Here is a 21,165-nt window from a genome sequence, read left to right on the forward strand (position 1 = left end):
GACGCAATGACATGTCAAATTGTCAATTGTAGATCAGCTGCTTGTTATTTAAGTAGGCTAATATGAAGGCAGCGTCTCCGCAAACGTGGACACCCGTGGCCCCCCTTGATCCCCAAGGGTCCACGGTGACCCGTACCGCCCGGGGGTCCCCGGACCCGTTTGGGCGGCCCGTCAGGTGGTTTTCGAGCTTGTGGATTTGTATTTTTAATATTGCTTGTCAAACGTTTAAGGCATATAGCCTATTTAATCTGATTGGTATAGCTCTGCATGGTTGCTGCTTCTGATAGCCTACTAACTTTACGCACGCATGCGACACACACACACACACACACACACACACACACACACACACACACACACACACACACACACACACACACACACACACACACACACACACACACACACACACACACACACACACACACACACACACACACACACACACACACACACACACTAGAGCCCTGCACGGGCCTAAAATATAGGGGCCCGTGGAGTTAAGGGACCGTCCGGCCCTAAGCCCGTTGGTACAGTCCAGAAACGGACGCCCGGAAGCCCAACATATTTTTATTTAATATTTCATACGTGCCGCTGCCGCGGTCGCTCTATTGGTGCACGGACGCAGCAGCAGCAGCTATAGGCCTACTCACTCACAGCTGCACTATATCGCTCTGATAAACCTGCACATTAAGGAACAAGAAGTCAATAACACACAGACGTCACACAAAAAAGTAGCCTACTTAAATATAATTTTATACAGTAGCTGCTGCACGTGCACTGTCAATCAGCGCAACGCGTTGTGAGCTTGCAGATCGGCTATCGCGGAGCGGACTCACACTGCATTATAAAACCCAGACGGACAATAATAAGAACACTTACGTTATGTTACGTTTCTGCAATGTACAAATCCAACTTTGTTTAGTGTAATGCTCCCGCAGTATTTAATGTTTTTAGAGCCGTACCCTATATGCTACTTATACTTAGTACTCGGTGTGTGTGTGTGTGTGTGTGTGTGTGTGTGTGTGTGTGTGTGTGTGTGTGTGTGTGTGTGTGTGTGTGTGTGTGTGTGTGTGTGTGTGTGTGTGCACATGTGTCACACATGATGTGTGCTACAGTATATATGTTATAGCTCTAGAGACGCAGAGACAGAGACATATTTATTTAAAATCATCCTGGCACAGGCCTATAGTCTATACTAGACAACGGCGTCAACCGTCAACTCCGCTGGTGGCAAAATAATAAGCCAATAATAATAAGTTGCGGGGCGGGTGCCTTAAAATATATAGGCTACTCTAAGGTGGGCACGCACCCACTGTCGTTATAGGAACCTTCTGCCCTTGCCTATAGAACTGCCCCCCCCCCCCTATCTGCCTATCTGCATGCGCTACGACGCAGAGAACTCTTTTACTTTACTTTAATAAAGTACTTGTAGTCTATATTATCCGCCTAAGGCAAGTCATTGAGACACAGACAGACAGACAGACAGACAGACAGACAGACAGACAGACAGACAGACAGACAGACAGACAGACAGACAGACAGACAGACAGACAGTCAATGCGCTATTGCCCCCCCCCCCCCCCCCAGAAGGACGATCGTAATCACATATTGCCTTGCGCTGTGCGTAAAATAGTAATTTTTTCAGTATGAGGCGATACGCAGCATCTACACAAAGTGCATAGGGGGACCCCCCCGACCCCCCCCCCTGCAAGGGTCCACATGGGGTGGGGGGGGGGGGGGGAGGCACACAGATAGGAGCTCAGACGCTCACACACACACCCCCCCAGGGGTCCACAGACGCGGGTCGGGCCATCCCGTATGTAGGAGAGGAGCTGGTAGATCTGCTATTTTCGGTGGGCATGTGACAGCTCTGGAACGCAGGGTCGCCTGGGGACGGCGAAGGGCTCCACGGACCGGCATGGTGCACGCGGTGGCCTGGCACACGTGCACACGTGCCAGGCCACAGGGCGCAGGGCGGACCGGCAAGGTGCACGCGGTGGGCGTAGGGCAGCGCAGGGCACCGCGCAGGGCACCGCGCACCGGGCATATAACAAAGTCAACCATTACGTCGCAAACGGGTAGATATAGCCGCGACGAGTCACGTTCTGTTGCGACGAGTCCACACACGCCACAACGAATTACCTTTTACGTCGAGAAGGGTAGATATAGCCGCGACGAGTTCCGTTCTGTTGCGACGAGTCCACACACGCCACAACGAATTACCTTTTACGTCGAGAAGGGTAGATATAGCCGTGACGTGTCCCGTTCTGTCGCGACGTAAAAGAATAGTCAAACTACTAGGTCGCAAACGGGTAGATATAGCCGCGACGAGTCCGTTCTGCCGGGACGAATTGATATTTACGCCAGGACGTACTCGAATATACGTTGCGACGGAAAAATATACGTCGCGACATAGGTCGTCAGTCGTGAAGGCATTTCGCTCCACCTGGACTTTTTATTATTATTTCCACAACAGGTATATTAATGACAGTAAAATGTTGAAAATTAGTGGTATCCTGTAGTCACTATTCGTTGATTCACTGGGATACCAAAAAACATTAAATAAAAAGGTTTCTCGCTGTTCTCGGGTTGAATATTGATATGCGATTAAAATGCGATTAATCTAGATTAATTAATCGCAAAGCCTCTGATTAATTAGATTATTTTTTTTAATCGAGTCCCAGCTCTAATATATATATATATATATATATATATATACACTGTATATGTGTCATGTGTCTGCAGCAATGTGCCGTGGAGTTTGAGATCAGAGCTTATGCTGCTCAGGACCCCAATGACAAAGTACGCAGACGGTGAGTAGGATATAATTATCTTCTCACGTTAAACACAGCATTACTAGTATTTGCTTGACGTCAACATAAAGGTCACAGAATGTCGGTGGATGGATGACATGACCATTTTGACCCATTCTGACCGGGCACCCATTTTGGTGTTGGCATCATGTTATGCTTTAGCTATTGAAAAATAGCAGATCTACAAGCTCATATCGCGCCACCGAGTGGCGCGATACGAGCTTGTAGGTCTGCTATTTTTTGAAAAATCAAAGAACGACTGACATTTTTTAGAATCTGATCTCAGGTCAGAATGGGTTCATCAGACCAGTGTGTGTCCAGTGGAAACCTCGTATGAATCTGATCTCAGGTCAGAATGGGTTGAGGAGCTTATAATTCATGTTTCTTGTCCGTCAGGAGCACGGTCAAAGTTGTCATCCGGAAGATCCAATATGCCCCGGAGATTGAGGGTCCGGCTCCCTCTCTTGAGAACATCAAGAGCCAAGTGACCCTTCTGGCCAGCCTGGAGAAGCAGGTAGGATATCACGCCATCTCAGGCACAGACATAGAAAAGTATAGACGCCTCTTCCGGCTCTGGAGCGTTTGCTCTCAAGTGAGGGCAAGCTTCCTTATGGTTGGTGCTTCACATACAACTATGCGAGAGGCAACAGTCTGGCAACGCGAGACTATAGTGCTTCACAGAAGCTTCCGTATTGTGCGTCACAGAGCGGACGTTCGGGTCTGACAAGTCCCAGAAAGGACGAGTTGTGATTGGCCAGTAGTCATTTGAGTAGCAGCGTGGCCTAGCGTGCCTTTTACACTTTCGCCCTCACAGCGACACATGTCACTCCAATGAACTGCAGCGACCAATGAGTCATCTATTTGTGAGGGGCGCTAGCCCCTCCTATACAGGTTTAATGTTTGTTTTTAGTTCAAAGTTTGTTTTAAAAACGCCATTGACAATGAAGGGAAAATTTACGTCATATTGTCCCTCACTACGTCATACTGTCTCGTTAATGGCATTTAATGTTTGTATTGGCACCTGCTTGTTTTACATCACCACTACATCACCTAATCAACACGAGTTAGACTTTAATGTATTACCGCCCCTCACTTCACACTGGTGTGATCTATGATCTCAGGGACCTATAGCAGGCCTACAGCATTGGGCGTAGGTATTTTCTATCAATTACACACCCCATGAAGTCTTGAATGGATACTTTTTTTACCAGCTGCTATGAAATAGCAAGCTGAGTCTATCATCGATGTGCAATTTGAGGTCCAGGCTAGGCTAGGCTAAACTTCCGCTCGCTCGAGCCATTGAGTTATAATTGTACTTCTGGCAGTCTTCCGGGTGCTTCAAAATGCCACTGAGCAACTTCCATTGAAATGAATAAAAACAAAATTCCTTTTTCCAGACCTACTACCATGGGGAGACAATGACTGTGCATCTGAACATCAAAAACGACTCCGGAAAGGCCGTGAAGAACATCATAATAACTGGTGAGGACACAGTTCTCCAGGTACTCTGGTACTACTCTGGTTATAACTCTGGTTCTAGTAGTACCCTTAGTACGGCTGCTGGTTTTCTATCCTACCAGGACCCTATAGTATATATATAACACCCCAATTATACTGAATTTAGATTATGACGGAAATTGGATTCTATACGTTTGCATAGCATGTAGTGGTAGTAGTAGTAGTAGTAACAGTAGTGCAATTTTGGAAATAAATTCAGTAAATGAATTGTAAATGCAGCTGTCTAATGAGTGTCAAATTACACACCTGAGATGCCAGATTAATTAAATGAACCACATGAACCATATATTTTGTCTGCCAGGGCTCTATATGCAAGGCCTGTCTACAATCTCACAATGCGAATGTCGTATATTAAAATACTATACAGGAGAGAAATGTGCACGGCAAACAGACGAGATGATGTTCCAAGATGTTGTTTATTCAGAGTCCACAGCGCAGCAGCATAGCATAGCATAAGCTCACACAGGAGCCAGAGCCAGCTGGCCACAAGTCGTGACCACTGACCAGCCTCGACTGACTAACCCAGTTACACTCAGAGTACAGGTATTAAGTACAGATTCTCAAACTAAGGTGAGAATGTAGGCGTGTGCACTGTTCCTCTGAAGACCCATTGATCAACCATGTGCCAACACCAATTGTTACACAAATTGCAGCAGGAACATACAGTAAACCGTAAACAAACCATCTCGACACCCTGCTTTTGAATGACAAAGGCAGGCCTTGTATAGACAGAGTGACTGCGGATTTAAGACAGACAGAATAGGCCCTACAACATACATTTGCACAAGAACATGGGTTATTGCCTAGAATTATTGATTCCTAGATACGACACGAATGTGAATGTTCGCCCCATGCATAGGGAAGGGACGCTCATGTGGTTAGCGAACTGTTCTCAGACTCACATTTCATCTTTGTCTGTCCACCTGTCCCCCATCTCCTGTCTCTCCAAGTGGACCAGGTGGCCAACGTGGTGTTGTACACCAATGACAGCTACGCCAAATGTGTCGCCATCGAGGATACTGGGTAATGGTCTGCGACATTTTCATCTTCATCTTGTACACTTTTGTTGCTGAGGGCCATGCAGGTATTCCAGTGGTTCCCAAACCTTTTTGGCCACCTGTTAACTCCCGACCTAGCTGACACACCCCCCCCCCACATGGAAATATAAATTGCATAAGCTTATAGATATAATTATTAGCTATATATATATATTATACACAGTATATATATATACAGTATATATACACACACATATATGCAGTATGCACACATACTTCAATTAGTTTTGGACATATGAGGTTTCCACCCATGCACAGCAACAATATGTGTATACATAACTAGATGTAGTGTTTCCCATTGGGATTCTAAAAGATTCTCATGTTTGAAGGCTTACAGTAGCCTATACCCTACATGGTAATGAAAGGGTTTCTGAGTGTGGATTCCTATTGGTTCAGAGAGACGGTGGCCGCAGGAGAAAGCCTGGACAAGGACTTCACCATCCTCGCGTTATTGGCCTACAACTCTGAGAGGCGGGGCATAGCGCTCGATGGACAGCTGAAGCACGAAGACACCAACCTGGCTTCATCCAGTATGTGAGTATATAATTATCCCATTCTGACCTGAGATCAGATTCATACAAGGTTTCCGCCGGACACACACTGGTCTGATTAACCCATTCTGACCTGAGATCAGATTCTAAAAATGTCAGTCGTTCTTCGATTTTTTTCAAAAATAGCAGACCTACAAGCTCGTATCGCGCCACTCGGTGGCGCGATATGAGCTTGTAGATCTGCTATTTTTCAATAGGTAAAGCATAACATGATGCCAACACCAAAATGGGTGCCCGGTCAGAATGGGATAATTATGCTGTCCCCAGTCCCCACAAAGAAACATAAAAACAAGCAACAGTAGAGTTACATTACATTACACAGGTAAAGTGTATAATCACTTTACCTGTGGCTCAGGAGGTAGAGCAGGTCGTCCAATGATCCATGGGCCGGCGGTTCGAATCCCGGCTCCTCCTGTCTACATGTCGAAGTGTCCTTGGGGCAAGACACTGAACCCCAAATTGCTCCCGATGGTACCTTGCATGGCTTCCGCCGCAATCGGTGTATGAATGGGTGAATGTAATGCACAATCTATGTAAAGTGCCTTGGATAAAGGCGCTATATAAATGCACCATTTACCATTTACCATTTATCTCTGAGCACTCTATATGTAAGGCCAGTTATGGACTAGTGGAGATAACACAGTTATTGTCAACATCTTAAACCATTATCTCATTATTATTTGAGCATAGAAATGTTGGAGGATAAGCAATATTACATTAAAAGGGATAGTTCACCCCCAAAATGCCTTTTTTTCTATCGATTACTCATCCCATGGAGACTTGAATTCATGGATATTGTTTTGTTTTTGTCGCATTCCTAAGCCAATAATTTGATGACCAGCAGTGTTTCCCGATGGAGACACAAAGAATCTCCTTTGTGTCTCCATAGGGAACCACTGCCGGTGTGTTTTCTTATCTATGTATACTATATGTGTGTCAGTCAGTATACAGGTACAGTATGTATTGTTTGTGTGTTCCAGTATAAAGGCGGGTGTAGAGAAGGAAGTGCTGGGACTCATGGTTTCATACAATCTGGGAGTCAAACTTGTTGTGGGCGGGTAAGTTCTGTGTGCTCTGTGTGTGTGTGTGTGTGTGTGTGTGTGTGTGTGTGTGTGTGTGTGTGTGTGTGTGTGTGTGTGTGTGTGTGTGTGTGTGTGTGTGTGTGTGTGTGTGTGTGTGCGTGCGTGCGTGCGTGCGTGGGTGCGTGGGTGGGTGCGTGGGTGTCTTTTAAGACCAAACCACACCAAAGGGTTGGGTTGGGACAAAACGGTTTTTAATGTAGACCACACCAATGCAACTCATTGCAACTCAATGAATTGCATTGGCGTGGTTTACCTTAAAAAAACGTTTTGTCCCAACCCGACCCTTTGGTGTGGTTTGGGCTTTACACTGTAATCCTAATCTTTCTGTTCCTAACGGTCATCCTAATCTCTTCACAGGCTGATGGGAATGGGAGCCAGGTAGGGTTCATCCATGTCATACTACATACATCTATGATTACATACATACATGACTGTATAGTGTATTTTGTTTATTATTTGTTGTTTGTATTTGCTTGTTTGTGATCGTTGCTGCCGGGCAGAAACCAGCAATCTCCAGTGCTTTGTGTGCGGGTTTTACTTTTACAAATATTGAACCAATTAAAAATGATTAAAAAGCGCTTCTGGCTAAACATCCTAACTCCAATTGGAGTGGTGGTTGTCGTCCAACTTGTGGAGTTAGGTTGTTGTTGTTGTGCATCATTGATTAATTAGAATGACACAGACAGGGAAAAAAATATTTCTTCACATTTATGGTCATAAACCTTCCAGTTACCATAGAAAATTTTATGAGACATTGTTGGTTTGTTCAAAAAGCATGTTTTCTGAAAAGTTAGTATTTTGCACATAGCTGGTTTCTGTCCGACAACAGAGATATGTACAGTATCTGCATGAGAACATAAAACTACTGCTAATTTAGGGCTCTATTTTCGTCCATGCTAAACCCCTTATCCCTAAACTACTTTTTTTTACTATTTTGAAAAACAATTTTGAATAACGTTTAAAACGAGTAATACACTGTCTGGATGGCATTTTGAATGAGCTTAAAAACGGAGTAGTTCTTTAATCAAAACCAGCTGTGGAGGAGGAGAATGAAGCATGGGAATCAAACTGCTGAGCTTCATTTTTATTGGCTTTTATTGATGTGTAGATCTCTACACGTCATCACGCAGCACGTTTTAGTTTTCAGGAAGTAATTAAAAAAATATTTTATGGACTTTTGATATAAAAACACAAAAATATGAATGTGCCCATTTTTTTGGCATCCATTGTTTGGTATATGCCCATATGATGACCTCGGATCATCGGATATGGTCTAAAAGTATTTTTATTTTTATTTTTATTTCACTACACCTTTAATTAAGGGGTTTAGTTAGCATGGACGAAAATAGAGCCCTTAGTTCCTTTGCATTTCTATTTCACTCTGTGTGCGTGTGAAGGGACCTTTGACCTTATCCTTCATTCTTTATTGGTTTGTTCCAGTGAAGTTTGTGTGGAGCTTCCATTTAGATTGATGCACCCAAAACCAGTCACAGGTACTTGCTGCTTGTTATATATGCTCTCTTTTTGCAGGCTAAACACCAATACTTTCATATTCGTAGCTGATTTTATTGTGAAATTCAAATATGTCATTGTTGTCAGCCAACAGTGTTGACAAAAAATAACAGCTTAAGCAGAATTTTTTGTCTTGAGATTGGGATAAATTAAGAACATTAACTTGTGATGATGTTCACATGTGTTGTTCCACATGATTTTTGGAATCACACACAGTAAAGTAAAACTAAATACATGGCAGCTTTAGGTGGACAGTATAGCTCATAGCTGCTATAGTTCTTGCTCAAATGTTAATCTGGATATTCCTTCAAAAGAATTGAGATCACGACTTCTCATTTTTTCCCTATTATTTATATATATATTTATTTTTTTCAAACAAAGAGTAAGAGTAACAAAATTAATTAGACAGCTGCTGCACGATTCTTAACAAAACGAGATTGCATAGGTGTCTGAATCTAGATCTCAATCCTTTTGCGATTAATTGTGCAGCATAGTAGCTCAGCAGGCAGAGCTGTCTGAGAAGGTCCCTAGTTCAATCCTCTGCTTCTCCAGGCTTCATTTAGTGCCCCTTAGCCTCGGAGGCCTTCTCCAGGCTTCATTTAGTGCCCCTTAGCCTCGGAGGCCTTCTCCAGGCTTCATTTAGTGCCCCTTAGCCTCGGAGGCCTTCTCCAGGCTTCATTTAGTGCCCCTTAGCCTCGGAGGCCGCAGGCGTTTTGTTTTCAACAGAAAGAAAGAAAAAAGCCTGGGAGAACGCCTCAGGAAAAATATGTGCAGAGGGGCGTCGCTCAAAATTTGGTGATTTGGTTCTCCGCTGTGTTCTACAGGGGAGGGGACGGGGGAGGGGAGGCAGGCACATAGGTTGGTGAACCAATAGGGAGCCAGCGTACGTTTCCAGCGCTAGTTTTTTCCGCCCCTCTATGCCCTTTCAGGCTAAGTGCCCCTGAGCAAGACAATGTACCTGTAACTGCTCCCCTGGCAATTGCCAGTCAAGTCTACAATGACCACATTTTTCATAAAAACGTGTGGAAGGATGTGGTCATTGTAGTGTATGTGGGATGCGCCCATTTCCCAGATTAGAACATTGTGACAATGCTTTCTACTTCCTTGGCTTTAAGACTACAAACTGTAACAAACTATAATATAACTCACATTTCTTTCTTGTATCTATTTCTCTACCGCCTCTGCAGAGAAAGAGAGGTAAGACTGTGTCATTCTGCCTGTTCATCTACCTGACAGGCACACATTATTATCTATTCCACCAACCCGCCTTACCTGTGTCTGATTAGCTCCCTGACGACGAGGTTAGGGTTCAAGTTATAGGTTTAGGCATACTTTCACTGAGGTTAGGTTTCTGTGTTAGATTAGATTTAGACATAGTTGCATAAACGATAACTGTCAATCACAGCAACTTTTTTCCCCCCCTCAAACTGTCTGCTTCAACTTTACTTCAACTTCAACTATTTTTCCTTTCGGAAACTTATTTTGTGCAGTGGTATTGTGCAAGAAATCACAATACATACATACACAGTTACTTCTGCTAAAGCAGCTGACTCCTCCACCTCTCCCCTTCTCATGCAAGTAGTTGACAATATATAAAGAGGCATATATATATATATATATACATGAGGCCGTTTTGCAGTGTTTTAGAAAATATACAGTTTTCTTCCTGAAAATGTAATATTTTATTATATTTCCTGAAGAGTTTACATTTTGGATTCGGCCCGACAGCAGAGATATATAGGTAGTACTTACAGTAATGCAGTAATGTATTATTTACCTGACAGGGGCATGCACTATATTAATCCTGGGTTATTTGTAGGACCATGAAGGACATGAGAATTGTGTTCTCAGAATGTCTTGAATTCTGTCTCTTCTTTTGTCCCACATCTTTCATTCCTTTAGTTTGTATCTGACATTGTCCCCTTATAACAGGTGACCCTCTAGCTATTTCTTTACCGTGTACCCTTTCATTCTTGTATAGATGAATACTAGAATCTCTTGTATTTCTTATTCTTTTTTTTTTGCTTTTACAATCGTCTCGCTCGTGTCACTTGGTGTCCACCTGCCTATCTTAATGTCCACCTGTCTCTCTGTCGCCCTGTCTCTCTGTCTGTCTGTCCATCCACCTGTTTGTCTGTCTGTCTGTCTGTCTGTCTGTCTGTCTGTCTGTCTGTCTGTCTGTCTGTCTGTCTGTCTGTCTGTCTGTCTGTCTGTCTGTCTGTCTGTCTGTCTGTGTCCGTGCATGCGTGCGTGCGTGCGTCTGTGTGTTCGCCTGTGCGTTCATCTGTGTGTAGTGAAAAGGTGCAGGAGGTGGTGTTTGAGGATTTCCAACGCAAAGCCGTGAAGGGGATGACTAATGACGCTGAGGAGGACGACGATGGAAATGCGTCCGGGGGTGAAGACATGGCGCCCAAAGAGGGGTAGTAAAGTAAAAGAAAGACGTCACACAACAGCAGTTTTTCATTGTTCCTTCACCTCACGGGAATCAAATATCTGAAATGTGTAATCTGGGTAAATGTGTAATTTTGAGCAAGGCTATATACAATCTGAGTAAATATTTTATCTGAACATGATGTGAGTAAAACTGTAATGTGTGTTTTTGGGTGATGTCATCATTGTCATGTCACTTTCCGACAAGATTGAGTACCTCAACCTAACAGTTCACAGTAACTGTGAATACTGTGAGTGCTGCGTGCATGCGGACGTACCTAATGACACTTAGGTGTCCAAGTCACCTCAACGTAAACCCAAAGAAGTTGGTGGGAGAGTATTTGAGAAGCAATGAGAGTTTCTGTGTCTGATTGTTCAATTTAACTAGTGAGGATAGTAATAGGTGAAGATGGGGCAGGGTTTTTTCCCGTAATCGCTCCATTGTTGTTCAGACCACATGGAAATCCATTACGTATAGGCCTAATAGGTAAAGCTCTGCTTATTTATTTCTATAACTACAATAGTGTTACATTGGCTCACATGCCAGTGCCATCTACATCTTCCTAATCTCTCATCCTGTTGTGATTGGGAGACTGTAGACAGGGGTGCGTGCGGCTCCTCAGCTGCAGCCCTTTAGGAATCGGGTGGAGCCCTATTTAAGCTCTGCTCTGCACTTCAGTGTTTGTCAGATCCTCAAGTAACATGCTGTGTTTCTCTTGCGCCGTATTTGAGAAGCAATGAGAGTTTCTGTGTCCGATTGTTCAATTTAACTAGTGAGGATAGTAATAGGTGAAGATGGGGCAGGGTTTTTTTTTCCCGTAAGCGCCAGCTCCATTGTTCAGACCACATGGAAATATAAAGCTCTGCTTATTTATTTCTATAACTACAATAGAATATAATTAGTGAATATTTTATAACATAGGCTCTTAATCAGCAATTGTATCCAGTCAGAACAGAGAACATCACATTTTTATAATGTTACAGGCCACCGAGTGGCGCGCTACGAGCCTGTAGGTCTGCTATTTTTGAAAAGTCGTGAAAAGGGGTCCGCAAATCTTTGAATATATATTTCAGTACCCAATAGAGATAATTCTGGGGGTCCTTGACATGAAAAAAGTTGAGCACCACTGACATAGAAACATGTTTTTTTCAGATTTTTTTTTAGGATTTAGAAGCCTTTTTTTATCGACCTCAGTCCAAAATGGGTTAACACATCTTTATTTGATTATTTTTTATTTAGATTTTCGAATGTGGTGCATCCTAAATGACATATAGGCTACAAGACACTTGGTTACATTTGTTATTGAGTAGTGGTGCTGTTGATATCATTGTAATATTAATGTATGTTGTATGTATTTAAACACACTAGACCTGCATTGGATTTCAATTTGTTGCTGAAATACTGAATGTGTTTTTGTGTAAATGACATTAAAGGCACATGTCTCCAATAATGTGTGTGATGTGCAATTAAAATGGCAGATCGTGCTACGAATCCAAAGAACAACATGACACGGAATTAAATGGCAGTTTTCAGGAGTAGTTGATGTTAAAATGAAATTTAGACAGAATTCATAATTTCAAGTATATAAGGGCTGAGGATGTAATGCCTGTTAAACAAATCTATTTGGCCTTCAAGTGCATTTGTGTGTGGCTGTGCATGCTGTTTTGTGTGCACACACTTGATCATATAGGACTATAGCGGTCATGCAAAGGAACGACCATAGACTGTAAAAAATATGGACAAAGCGTTCCCCGGGTCTAACATGAACGTAAAATGAAGCCTGTAATAATATGCTAATTCCTGATGTAAGTCGCCATCTTTGGTACCAGCTGGCCATTGGCTGGCTCCGTTTTGTATACCAGCTGGTCATTGGCTGCCCAGACAACGAGGCGGGACTTCCCCCCTTCTTCTCCGTTGGTTTTTATTTTGACTCGAGTGGGAGGGGAATCCCGATCATAGACTGTAATGGTAGCCACGCCCCTCAGAACATACGCGATGGTTTTTTTTCTTTATGGTCATTTTTTTAATTAATGGGACCATAATTTTCCCAAAAGAATATTATGACATTAGAAATGAGACTTTAAACTAGTGACTGGAAGAAGAAAGTATTCATGACCATGTTTATTAAGGTAATACAGTCTAGGTGAAGTTGGGCCAAAATACATGGGCCTCTATGGAGCTATGGGGCTTTTTGGGTCCGGTCCAGCGCCACAACAGGCCATTATATGAACTACCGATTTCAAATGAGGCTTCACGAAATATCTGGCTGACTGCCCCCCTGGGAACGACACACAACACCTCTCAGTCTCAGCTCTGCAGCTTCTACCTTCTGTTTGTCTCTACATCCACCTTCCACAAAACCAAACAGAACCCAAACATCCCGTCCTTCAGGCATATAAGCCATACAATGCGACAGGGAAATGACGTCAACATCCCTAAGCCCCACACTGTCAGCCAATCCAGCCTGAGTCAGATCTGTGCCACATCCAGATTGGAATCTGTTTTGTTTAAATAAGTCTAAACACAAACGAGTCACATGGAATCCAATTTTTTACAAATGTGACTCCACATTCAGAGGTGGTTTCAAATCTGATTCAAGTCTGATTTCAGGATATCTGTCTCAGTCTGAACACAGTAACCTGATCTAAATTGGATTCCATGGGACTAGTTTGTGTTTAGACTTATTTAAACAAATCAGATTGAGATCTGATCTGGTCAATTGCAAATGCAGCGTGAACGGTCGGGCATAAAGATCAGATTTGAGAAATAAATCAGACTTTTCCCTTTCACACAACCTCCCATAATGTCCTCCTGCTCAGACTCTTTCCCTCTTATCCCATGTCCATCTGTCTGTCCACAGTTTAACCCATTCTGACCTGAGATCAGATTCATGCGAGGTTTCCGACTGGACACACACTGGTCTGATGAACCCATTCTGACCTGAGATCAGATTCTAAAAATGTCAGTCGCTCTTCGATTTTTCAAAAATAGCAGACCTACAAGCTCGTATCGCGCCACTCGGTGGCGCGATATGAGCTTGTAGATCTGCTATTTTTAAATGGCTAAAGCACAACATGATGCTGACACCAAAATGGGTGCCCGTTCAGAATGGGTTAAAGGGCCATTACACCCAAAACATGTCTACTGTATACTTTATACGTGTATCAAGTGGTTTCACGGAGGCTACATCAACATTTATATTGTCAGAGTTTATTCCCCTTTGGCATTTCTCTATGCTTAACATATTTCGCTTGGGAATGCAATCAACAAAACATCTCACTTTAAACACTGAAACTAATAGTCTATACTATAGTGATTTTAAAGACATTATTGTGCATAACTACATGTGTAAAGTGACAATTGTGCTTGAAGTAAAAAAAAAAAAGACAGTGACTCCAAAATAGGCATGCCAGGTTGTTGACAGATACAAAAACCACCTTGATTTCAAATCACTTTAATGGGTTCATTCATCAAATACAATAATTTTCTGCAATAATTGCTGTATGTAGACGTTATAAGCAAAACATTATGTTCTGGTTCAAACAAACAAAGCGCCACAGTTTACACCTGGGGGCCAACGGTGAGACCAGAATAAAGAAAAAGAAAAGAAAAAAAACCTCCCTGCTTCTGTCACACCATGTTTTATTTTACATCCAAATTCAGGAAAACTTAACGCAGCTCTCCCCTTGGGTCTAAACTGACAGAAGTCTTGATTGTAGCCGGGAAGCCACAGGCCCAAAAGCTCAAGGAATAGAGATGAACCTGTGATGTCATGACATACTTTTTATTTGTGTTTTTTCTATTCACTTGGTAAATTAAGGTCCACATAGAATGACAGGTCTGCTCTGCCGGAAACATTGCGAAAAAAGGTTATGGCCATTTTTGTATACCGCACCATATAGACAACCAATAGAAGGCAACATTTTCCAAATGTCATCATACTTTAAGTAGCACGTGACATTTCAAACGAGGAGGTTTTCATGATTCTGAATCTAAGCATTAGTTTTGCACGGAAAACACTCCTTGGGGGGCGCCCGTTGTGGTCCAGGTGCGTACACACATAGGCTCTGGCCTGACAGCGCGGCGAGTGTTCGAGTCCCGTTCATTGACGACTTTTGCTGCATGTCTCTCCCCTTCTCTCTCTCCCTCTTTCCTGACAGTCTTCACTTGATAATATCAATAAAGGCAAAAACACCTTTAAATGTATACACAATGTACACAAACAATGTACTGACGCATTTGTGATGACGGCTATGGCCGTTTTTAGGCCAAGGAGTGTTTTCCATGGTTGTCTATGGTGTGGTATACAAAAATGGCCATAACATTTTTTCCGCAATGTTTCCGGCAGAGCAGACCTGTCATTCTGTGGATCTTAATGACCAAATGAATAGAACAAACACAAATAAAAAGTATGTCATGACATCACAGGTCCTCTCAAGCCTTGATTTGGTTATTATTGGTTGTTATTGGTGACAGGCTATTGAGACATCAATTGCTGCCAATTCCTTCTTTTTTTTTTTTTTTTCATTATTCTTCCTCGCAACAACATTCGTTGTGAAAGAGATAAATACACTAACTAAGTAGTACAGTATTTGTGAGGTTCATTGTGAAACTGAGAGCTTTTCTCTGAGGATCGAAGGTGCGTCGAGTTCAGACCGATTCATTAGAATCGGTCTGAACTCCTGCTTTGTACAGATGGACCTGCTTTGCCTAAGAGGATGGCTATCACAAATAAGAGTGGATATAGGTACCAAGCTGGCAATCACAAGCATACATGCATTACAAAAATATTGGGATGTCTAACATAATTATATTTTCTGCATTTCTATTTGTATGTGTGAGTCAGTGAGTGTGCGCACGCACGCGTGCGTGCGTGCGTGCGTGCGTGCGTGCGTGCGTGCGTGCGTGCGTGCGTGCGTGCGTGCGTGCGTGCGTGCGTGCGTGCGTGCGTGCCTGCCTGCCTGCCTGCCTGCCTGCCTGCCTGCCTGCCTGCCTGCCTGCCTGCCTGCCTGCCTGCCTGCCTGCCTGCCTGCCTGCCTGCCTGCCTGCCTGCCTGCCTGCCTGCGTGACTGCGTGTGTGTGTGTGTGTGCGTGCATATTCAATTAAGTTAATTAATAATTAAAGTCGGTGGCAGTCTGTGGTTGGGCCGTGGTGGACCCATTGCCCATGGGCCCATTCCAGCTGTACACATCCTCTTCTGAATCTGGACCAAAGCCTAACACACTGTCACCGTCACGGCCCACCGTCAGGTCACTGCAGGAGTCGGGGTGAAGCAGGAAACCAGAGAACGTGCTGCTCATTTCCGGGTCCGTGTACAAGCCGTTGGAGGAATTGTCCTTCACCTGCAGCCACACCCGGTCAAGGCGGTCGAGGTGGAGGGTCACCTGTCCGCTGGCCGTCGCCAAGTTGTTGGTTTCAGTGGTTCTGATCATGGGTCTGAAGTTCAGGTAGAGCCCGACCTTCAGCATCCTCCCCTGGACGGACAGGTCGTAGCTGAACACGTAGGTCCCGTTGACGGGCGCGGTGTACATGCCCATCAACGGATTGAAGTGACTAGGCACACTGTTATAGAGGACGTGTGGGAACGGGACTGGGAGGTCGGGCCGCGGGTACGACTCGGTCACCCTTGCCGTGAAGCCGGACTGGATCCGCGGGGAGCACAGACCCGGCGGCCCCATCAGGCCCAGTGGTCCTAGATCACCCTGTGGTCCGTCCAGGCCCCGGTTGCCCATAGGGCCAACGGATCCCTGCTCTCCCTTGCCGCCCGGGGGCCCCGCCTGGCCAGGGGAACCAGCTGCGCCGTCCTCGCAGTCACAGATGCCCTGCTCGCCCTGGTCTCCCTTGGGGCCGTCCTGCCCTGGGGAGCCGGACCTGCCCATGTCACCCATGTCACCCTTAACGCCTTTAGGACCTGCGACTCCATTGATCCCAGGGAGGCCTCTGGCTCCAGGGCGGCCCGGCAGCCCCGCCATGCCTGGAGGACCCTCGATGGTCTCGCATGACGCGGGGCAGTTCCCTTCCTCGCCCTGTGGACCTATCATACCTGGGGGCCCCGCCACACCATAGTCGCCTTTGTCCCCTGTAAATAAAGGTGCACACACACACACACACACACACACACACGTACACACATGCACACGCAAACACACACGTGCACAAACTTTATATAATGTGTGTGTGTGTGTGTGTGTGTGTGTGTCTTCCCCTGCCCCTCCTGTGACAAAATATGCGGATCACGCATTGGTCTGAGCAGCCACCTGGCTATGCATAGACGACAGACACAACAGTGATCATTAGGGCTGCGAATCTTTAGGTGTCCCACGATTCGATTCGATTCCGATTCTTGGGGTGACGATTCGATTCAAAAACGATCTTTTCGATTTTTCCGATTCTCGATTCAAAAAAGATTTTTTTCCGATTCTAAAGCAGTTTTTTTTTTTTATTAAAAACAATTAAATAGAATTTTAGCATGATCTACTCCAGTCTTCTGGCATGAAAGCAGAGTACATTTAGTAAAAAGCTTGTATAATTGTAAAGGTTTTATCAACTGAATGATTTAAACACACAAAGGTTAAATCCAAGAGTAAGAACATGTCTCATTTATTTAGCTTGCACAAATTTGAACCAGTACAAAAGTTACAAAATCTCTTCTCACTCAATACCAGAACAATACATTAGTATTAAAACAGGTGTAAAATAAATACAATTGGCAGGCTTAGCCTATAGCTGGTAGTAAATGCACTATGCAGAAACCCAGGCCATAATGCATTGTATGCACAGGTAGTACCTGTGCATGTTTTTTGTTGCGTGCGTGCGTGCGTGCGTGCGTGCGTGCGTGCGTGCGTGCGTGCGTGCGTGCGTGCGTGCGTACAAACTAACCTTTGAAGCCTCGGCCACCCTTTGATCCTTGCATGCCCATAATGCCCATCGACCCCTTTCCCCCCTCACTTCCCTTCTGACCTGTATAGGACAAACAAGGACAGTCATACAGAGGGACAAGCGACATCAGTGACAGTATGTGTATGTGTGTACAGTATATATATATATAATGGTATAAACTGTATAAACAAACAAGACTAATGGTAGTATATTTTGATGGCAGAGGAAGGTCATTGACATTCAGTTGTATCCGATTATCTTATCTCGACTGTGGTCGATGGATGACGATGGTTGATGATGATTGATGGTAAATGGTAAATGATGGTTGATATTGGATTATGTGTTGAGTCCATGACTCAACACATAATCCAAAAGCATATAAAAAAACATAAAAACATATATCCAAAAGCATTGCTAGATTTCTGACTCTATTTATGTTGATGTGTTTGTTGACTATAGAGTTCATTCAATTTCCTGTTTTAAATCTGGATAATCTGGACAAGAGCGTCTGCAAAATGGCTGAATTGTAATTGCTGTAATTGTAGTTTGTTACCGGAGCAACAATCTTATATAATAACAATGTAACTGAACAATAGCTAATTCATATGGTTATTCGAGTATTGGCAATTATTCAGTCTAGCCTATAGTTCAGACCAAAGATTTGCAACAAGGAAAAGGTTTTAAGCCTGATTTCTACTTCGTCATGCGTCTACAGTTTCACACCAACAATAGCAGATCTACGAGCTTGAGAGTCAATGTAAGCATTAGAACTGCCAAGGAAAATGGCAGTGGTCAGAATGAATGATACAGAACAGGTAGAGCTCGCTGGGCCTCTGGAGATAAAACCTACCTTTCATTCCTACAGTGCCAGTAAAACCGGGAAGACCTCTATATCCCATAAGTCCTATCATGCCCGGACTCCCTGGTATACCTGCATGCATGGAGACAAGAATTAATGCCACCTTCACATCAATTTGCGAGGCAGGGTATAGGAGCTCCCTGCTTCATATCACAGGGTATAGGAGCTCCCTGCTTCATATCACAGTTGTACACATTCTCATGTCTTCTAATGGGAGCAAATCCACACTGGTACAATGACCCCAAAATCAGCTAAATTTGCATGTGCTTAAATTCACATTTAGACATTTTTTCAGATGTCAAGATTTTCTGAGATGATAGAATGGTGATGGACACACACACACACACACACACACACACACACACACACACACACACACACACATATACATACATACATACATACATATGCATACAGTACATGTAACCAAATACATAAATATGCATACAGTACATGTATACACACACATGTACACACGCACACGAAGTAGCATTTATTACATACCTGGCAAACCTCGGTCTCCTCTTTCTCCCTTGGGCCCATACTGTCCCTTACAGTGGGAGCAGATGCAGAACCAAGGAATCTGGTCCATGGGAGGTGGTTGTGGTGACTTCAGCAGCATGTCGCAGATGTTCTGTTCGTGATCGATGATCTGCACTGGATCGATGACGTGCATGGACTCGTTGCGGCTCTCGGGGTCGAACATGCGGCTCTCGGGGTCGAACATGCGGCTCTCGGGGTCGAACATGCGCGGTAGCGGCTTGGGTATTTCCAGAATATCATACGTGTAGTCCTCAAGATCCCCCGACTGCTCTTCCCAGGCGGCGTGAATGTCCCCGTGGAAAGACATGGCGAGGGGCAGGGCGATCAGGAGTCTGATCACCATCTGGAGGACGTGAGGAGGAAGTAGAATATAAATCATTTTCAGGATTCTTATTCAGCATATGGCCTATAGTTAGTAGTAGAGCAGTGATAGCGAAAATATTATAGAGATCTATTGCTATTTATTAATTTGAATTCCAAAAAGTAACTGTTTTGGACACATGAGGTTTCCACCTGACTACAACGATGTAGTTTGAGGAGCCTTGTGCAGCCAAATTTGTCTCACAAAGCTTGGAGATTTAAAAAAAAAAAATCTAAACATTAAGCTATATAACAAAGTCTGTGTAGGTTTTTTTTTATAATATGAAAAGTATTAACAAGAACATATTAAACTGATTAAATTATAACTACAGTGGATCCATTATCAAAGTTTCTGTTTTTGAATTTCCTGAAAGGTAGGTATCACTTTATCACGTTTCTGCCCGTCAGCAATATAATATAAAGTTTCCTTAATTTTCCTCTTTGCACGATCTGGGCAGAAGAATGCAGTCGATGAAGATGAGACAAATTACATGCACTGTCTTTGGCCAGACCAGACCACTTCTCTGTCTGCCATTAGCTTTCACTAGTGTTACAGACACACCGTGTTCACTTGTAGATCGGCTATTTGTTTGCCAAATGTTCGCCCCCAGAAAAAGGACGCAGGGGTTTGCTAGTGGTTAACCGTCTAGCAAACATTAAAACTGGTGGTCAACAAAACTTCTCATATTCTCATATTCAGTCATCACTTGGTCCTTCGTCCACCAATGTCAAGACCCAAAAACCTTTCTTTATGAATTAAAACATGCATATTTTATTTTCCTTTTGCATACATCGCTAACAAAAACAAGCCTAATCTATTTCATTGAACTTCAGACTGAACTAAACCTGTATCAGGTTTGTGCTGACCTCTACTACAGTAAGACACTCAAACCTGCAGCATCCATATTCCAGAAAATATTCTCCTGCAAAGATGTTTAACGCAGAGCGAAAACAGCATAGAGCCGTGAGGGACTCCGCTCGGCTGCAGAACGCGGCCGCCACACTCACCATTCTTGTCGAGCGGCGCTCCATCTCCCGGACGATGACAAGATGTTTTGTGGGATGATATCAGTCGGCTCACAGCCTTGATCGGCTTATAAACCTTACCCCGCACGGCGTTCCTCACACCCGGTTGGTCAAAAGGCAAGAGAGCAACAGGGAGGGGGAGAGGGGGGAGGAGGAGTGGGAAGAGGCCTCCATTGTAGAAATAAAGGATAAACTAGGCCTTGTGCATACCTAAGACATGACCTGGTTAAACACAGACTGGATGAGATGTGTTAGTAATAGGTTGATGGGGGGGGGGGGGGTCCACGTATACCTTTTGTCCTCCTCTCTCCGTCCTTCTCATCCATCCTTCAGAATCAAACGTTACCTATTCTCCTCATTTGTTTACCCTACAATGCTCTGTTGTATAGGATAAACTCTAGGACACAGGAGTATTTGTTCTGCCTATTGTCTAGCTGCCTTTGACCACTGCACTGTGCTACAGTATAGGCTACAATACGTATACGTCCTACATAGTAGGAATGTGTTTTGCGGTTGCACTCATTGCACG

General features: G+C 44.0%; 2 protein-coding genes across 2 annotated transcripts in view; one reads left to right on the forward strand and one right to left on the reverse strand.

Moving 5' to 3' along the window:
• saga (S-antigen; retina and pineal gland (arrestin) a) overlaps positions 1-10,961 on the forward strand; it is a gene marked incomplete at both ends in the record, with an annotated part of 26,584 nt that extends 15,623 nt beyond the window's left edge. Inside the window, 10 exons of the mRNA XM_083782845.1 lie at positions 2,749-2,816; positions 3,213-3,330; positions 4,214-4,298; positions 5,285-5,357; positions 5,789-5,926; positions 6,924-7,001; positions 7,383-7,403; positions 8,466-8,518; positions 9,725-9,734; positions 10,832-10,961. Of these exons, the coding sequence (XP_083638971.1) occupies positions 2,749-2,816; positions 3,213-3,330; positions 4,214-4,298; positions 5,285-5,357; positions 5,789-5,926; positions 6,924-7,001; positions 7,383-7,403; positions 8,466-8,518; positions 9,725-9,734; positions 10,832-10,961 (774 nt within the window). The remainder of the gene's footprint in view (positions 1-2,748; positions 2,817-3,212; positions 3,331-4,213; positions 4,299-5,284; positions 5,358-5,788; positions 5,927-6,923; positions 7,002-7,382; positions 7,404-8,465; positions 8,519-9,724; positions 9,735-10,831) is intronic.
• The window catches only part of dusp28 (dual specificity phosphatase 28), a 224,840-nt gene that overhangs the window by 143,130 nt on the left and 60,545 nt on the right, over positions 1-21,165 (reverse strand). The window lies entirely within an intron of this gene.

This window comes from Protomyctophum parallelum (assembly GCF_964188405.1).
Source record: "Protomyctophum parallelum genome assembly, chromosome: 14".
NCBI classification, from domain to species: Eukaryota; Metazoa; Chordata; class Actinopteri; order Myctophiformes; family Myctophidae; genus Protomyctophum; species Protomyctophum parallelum.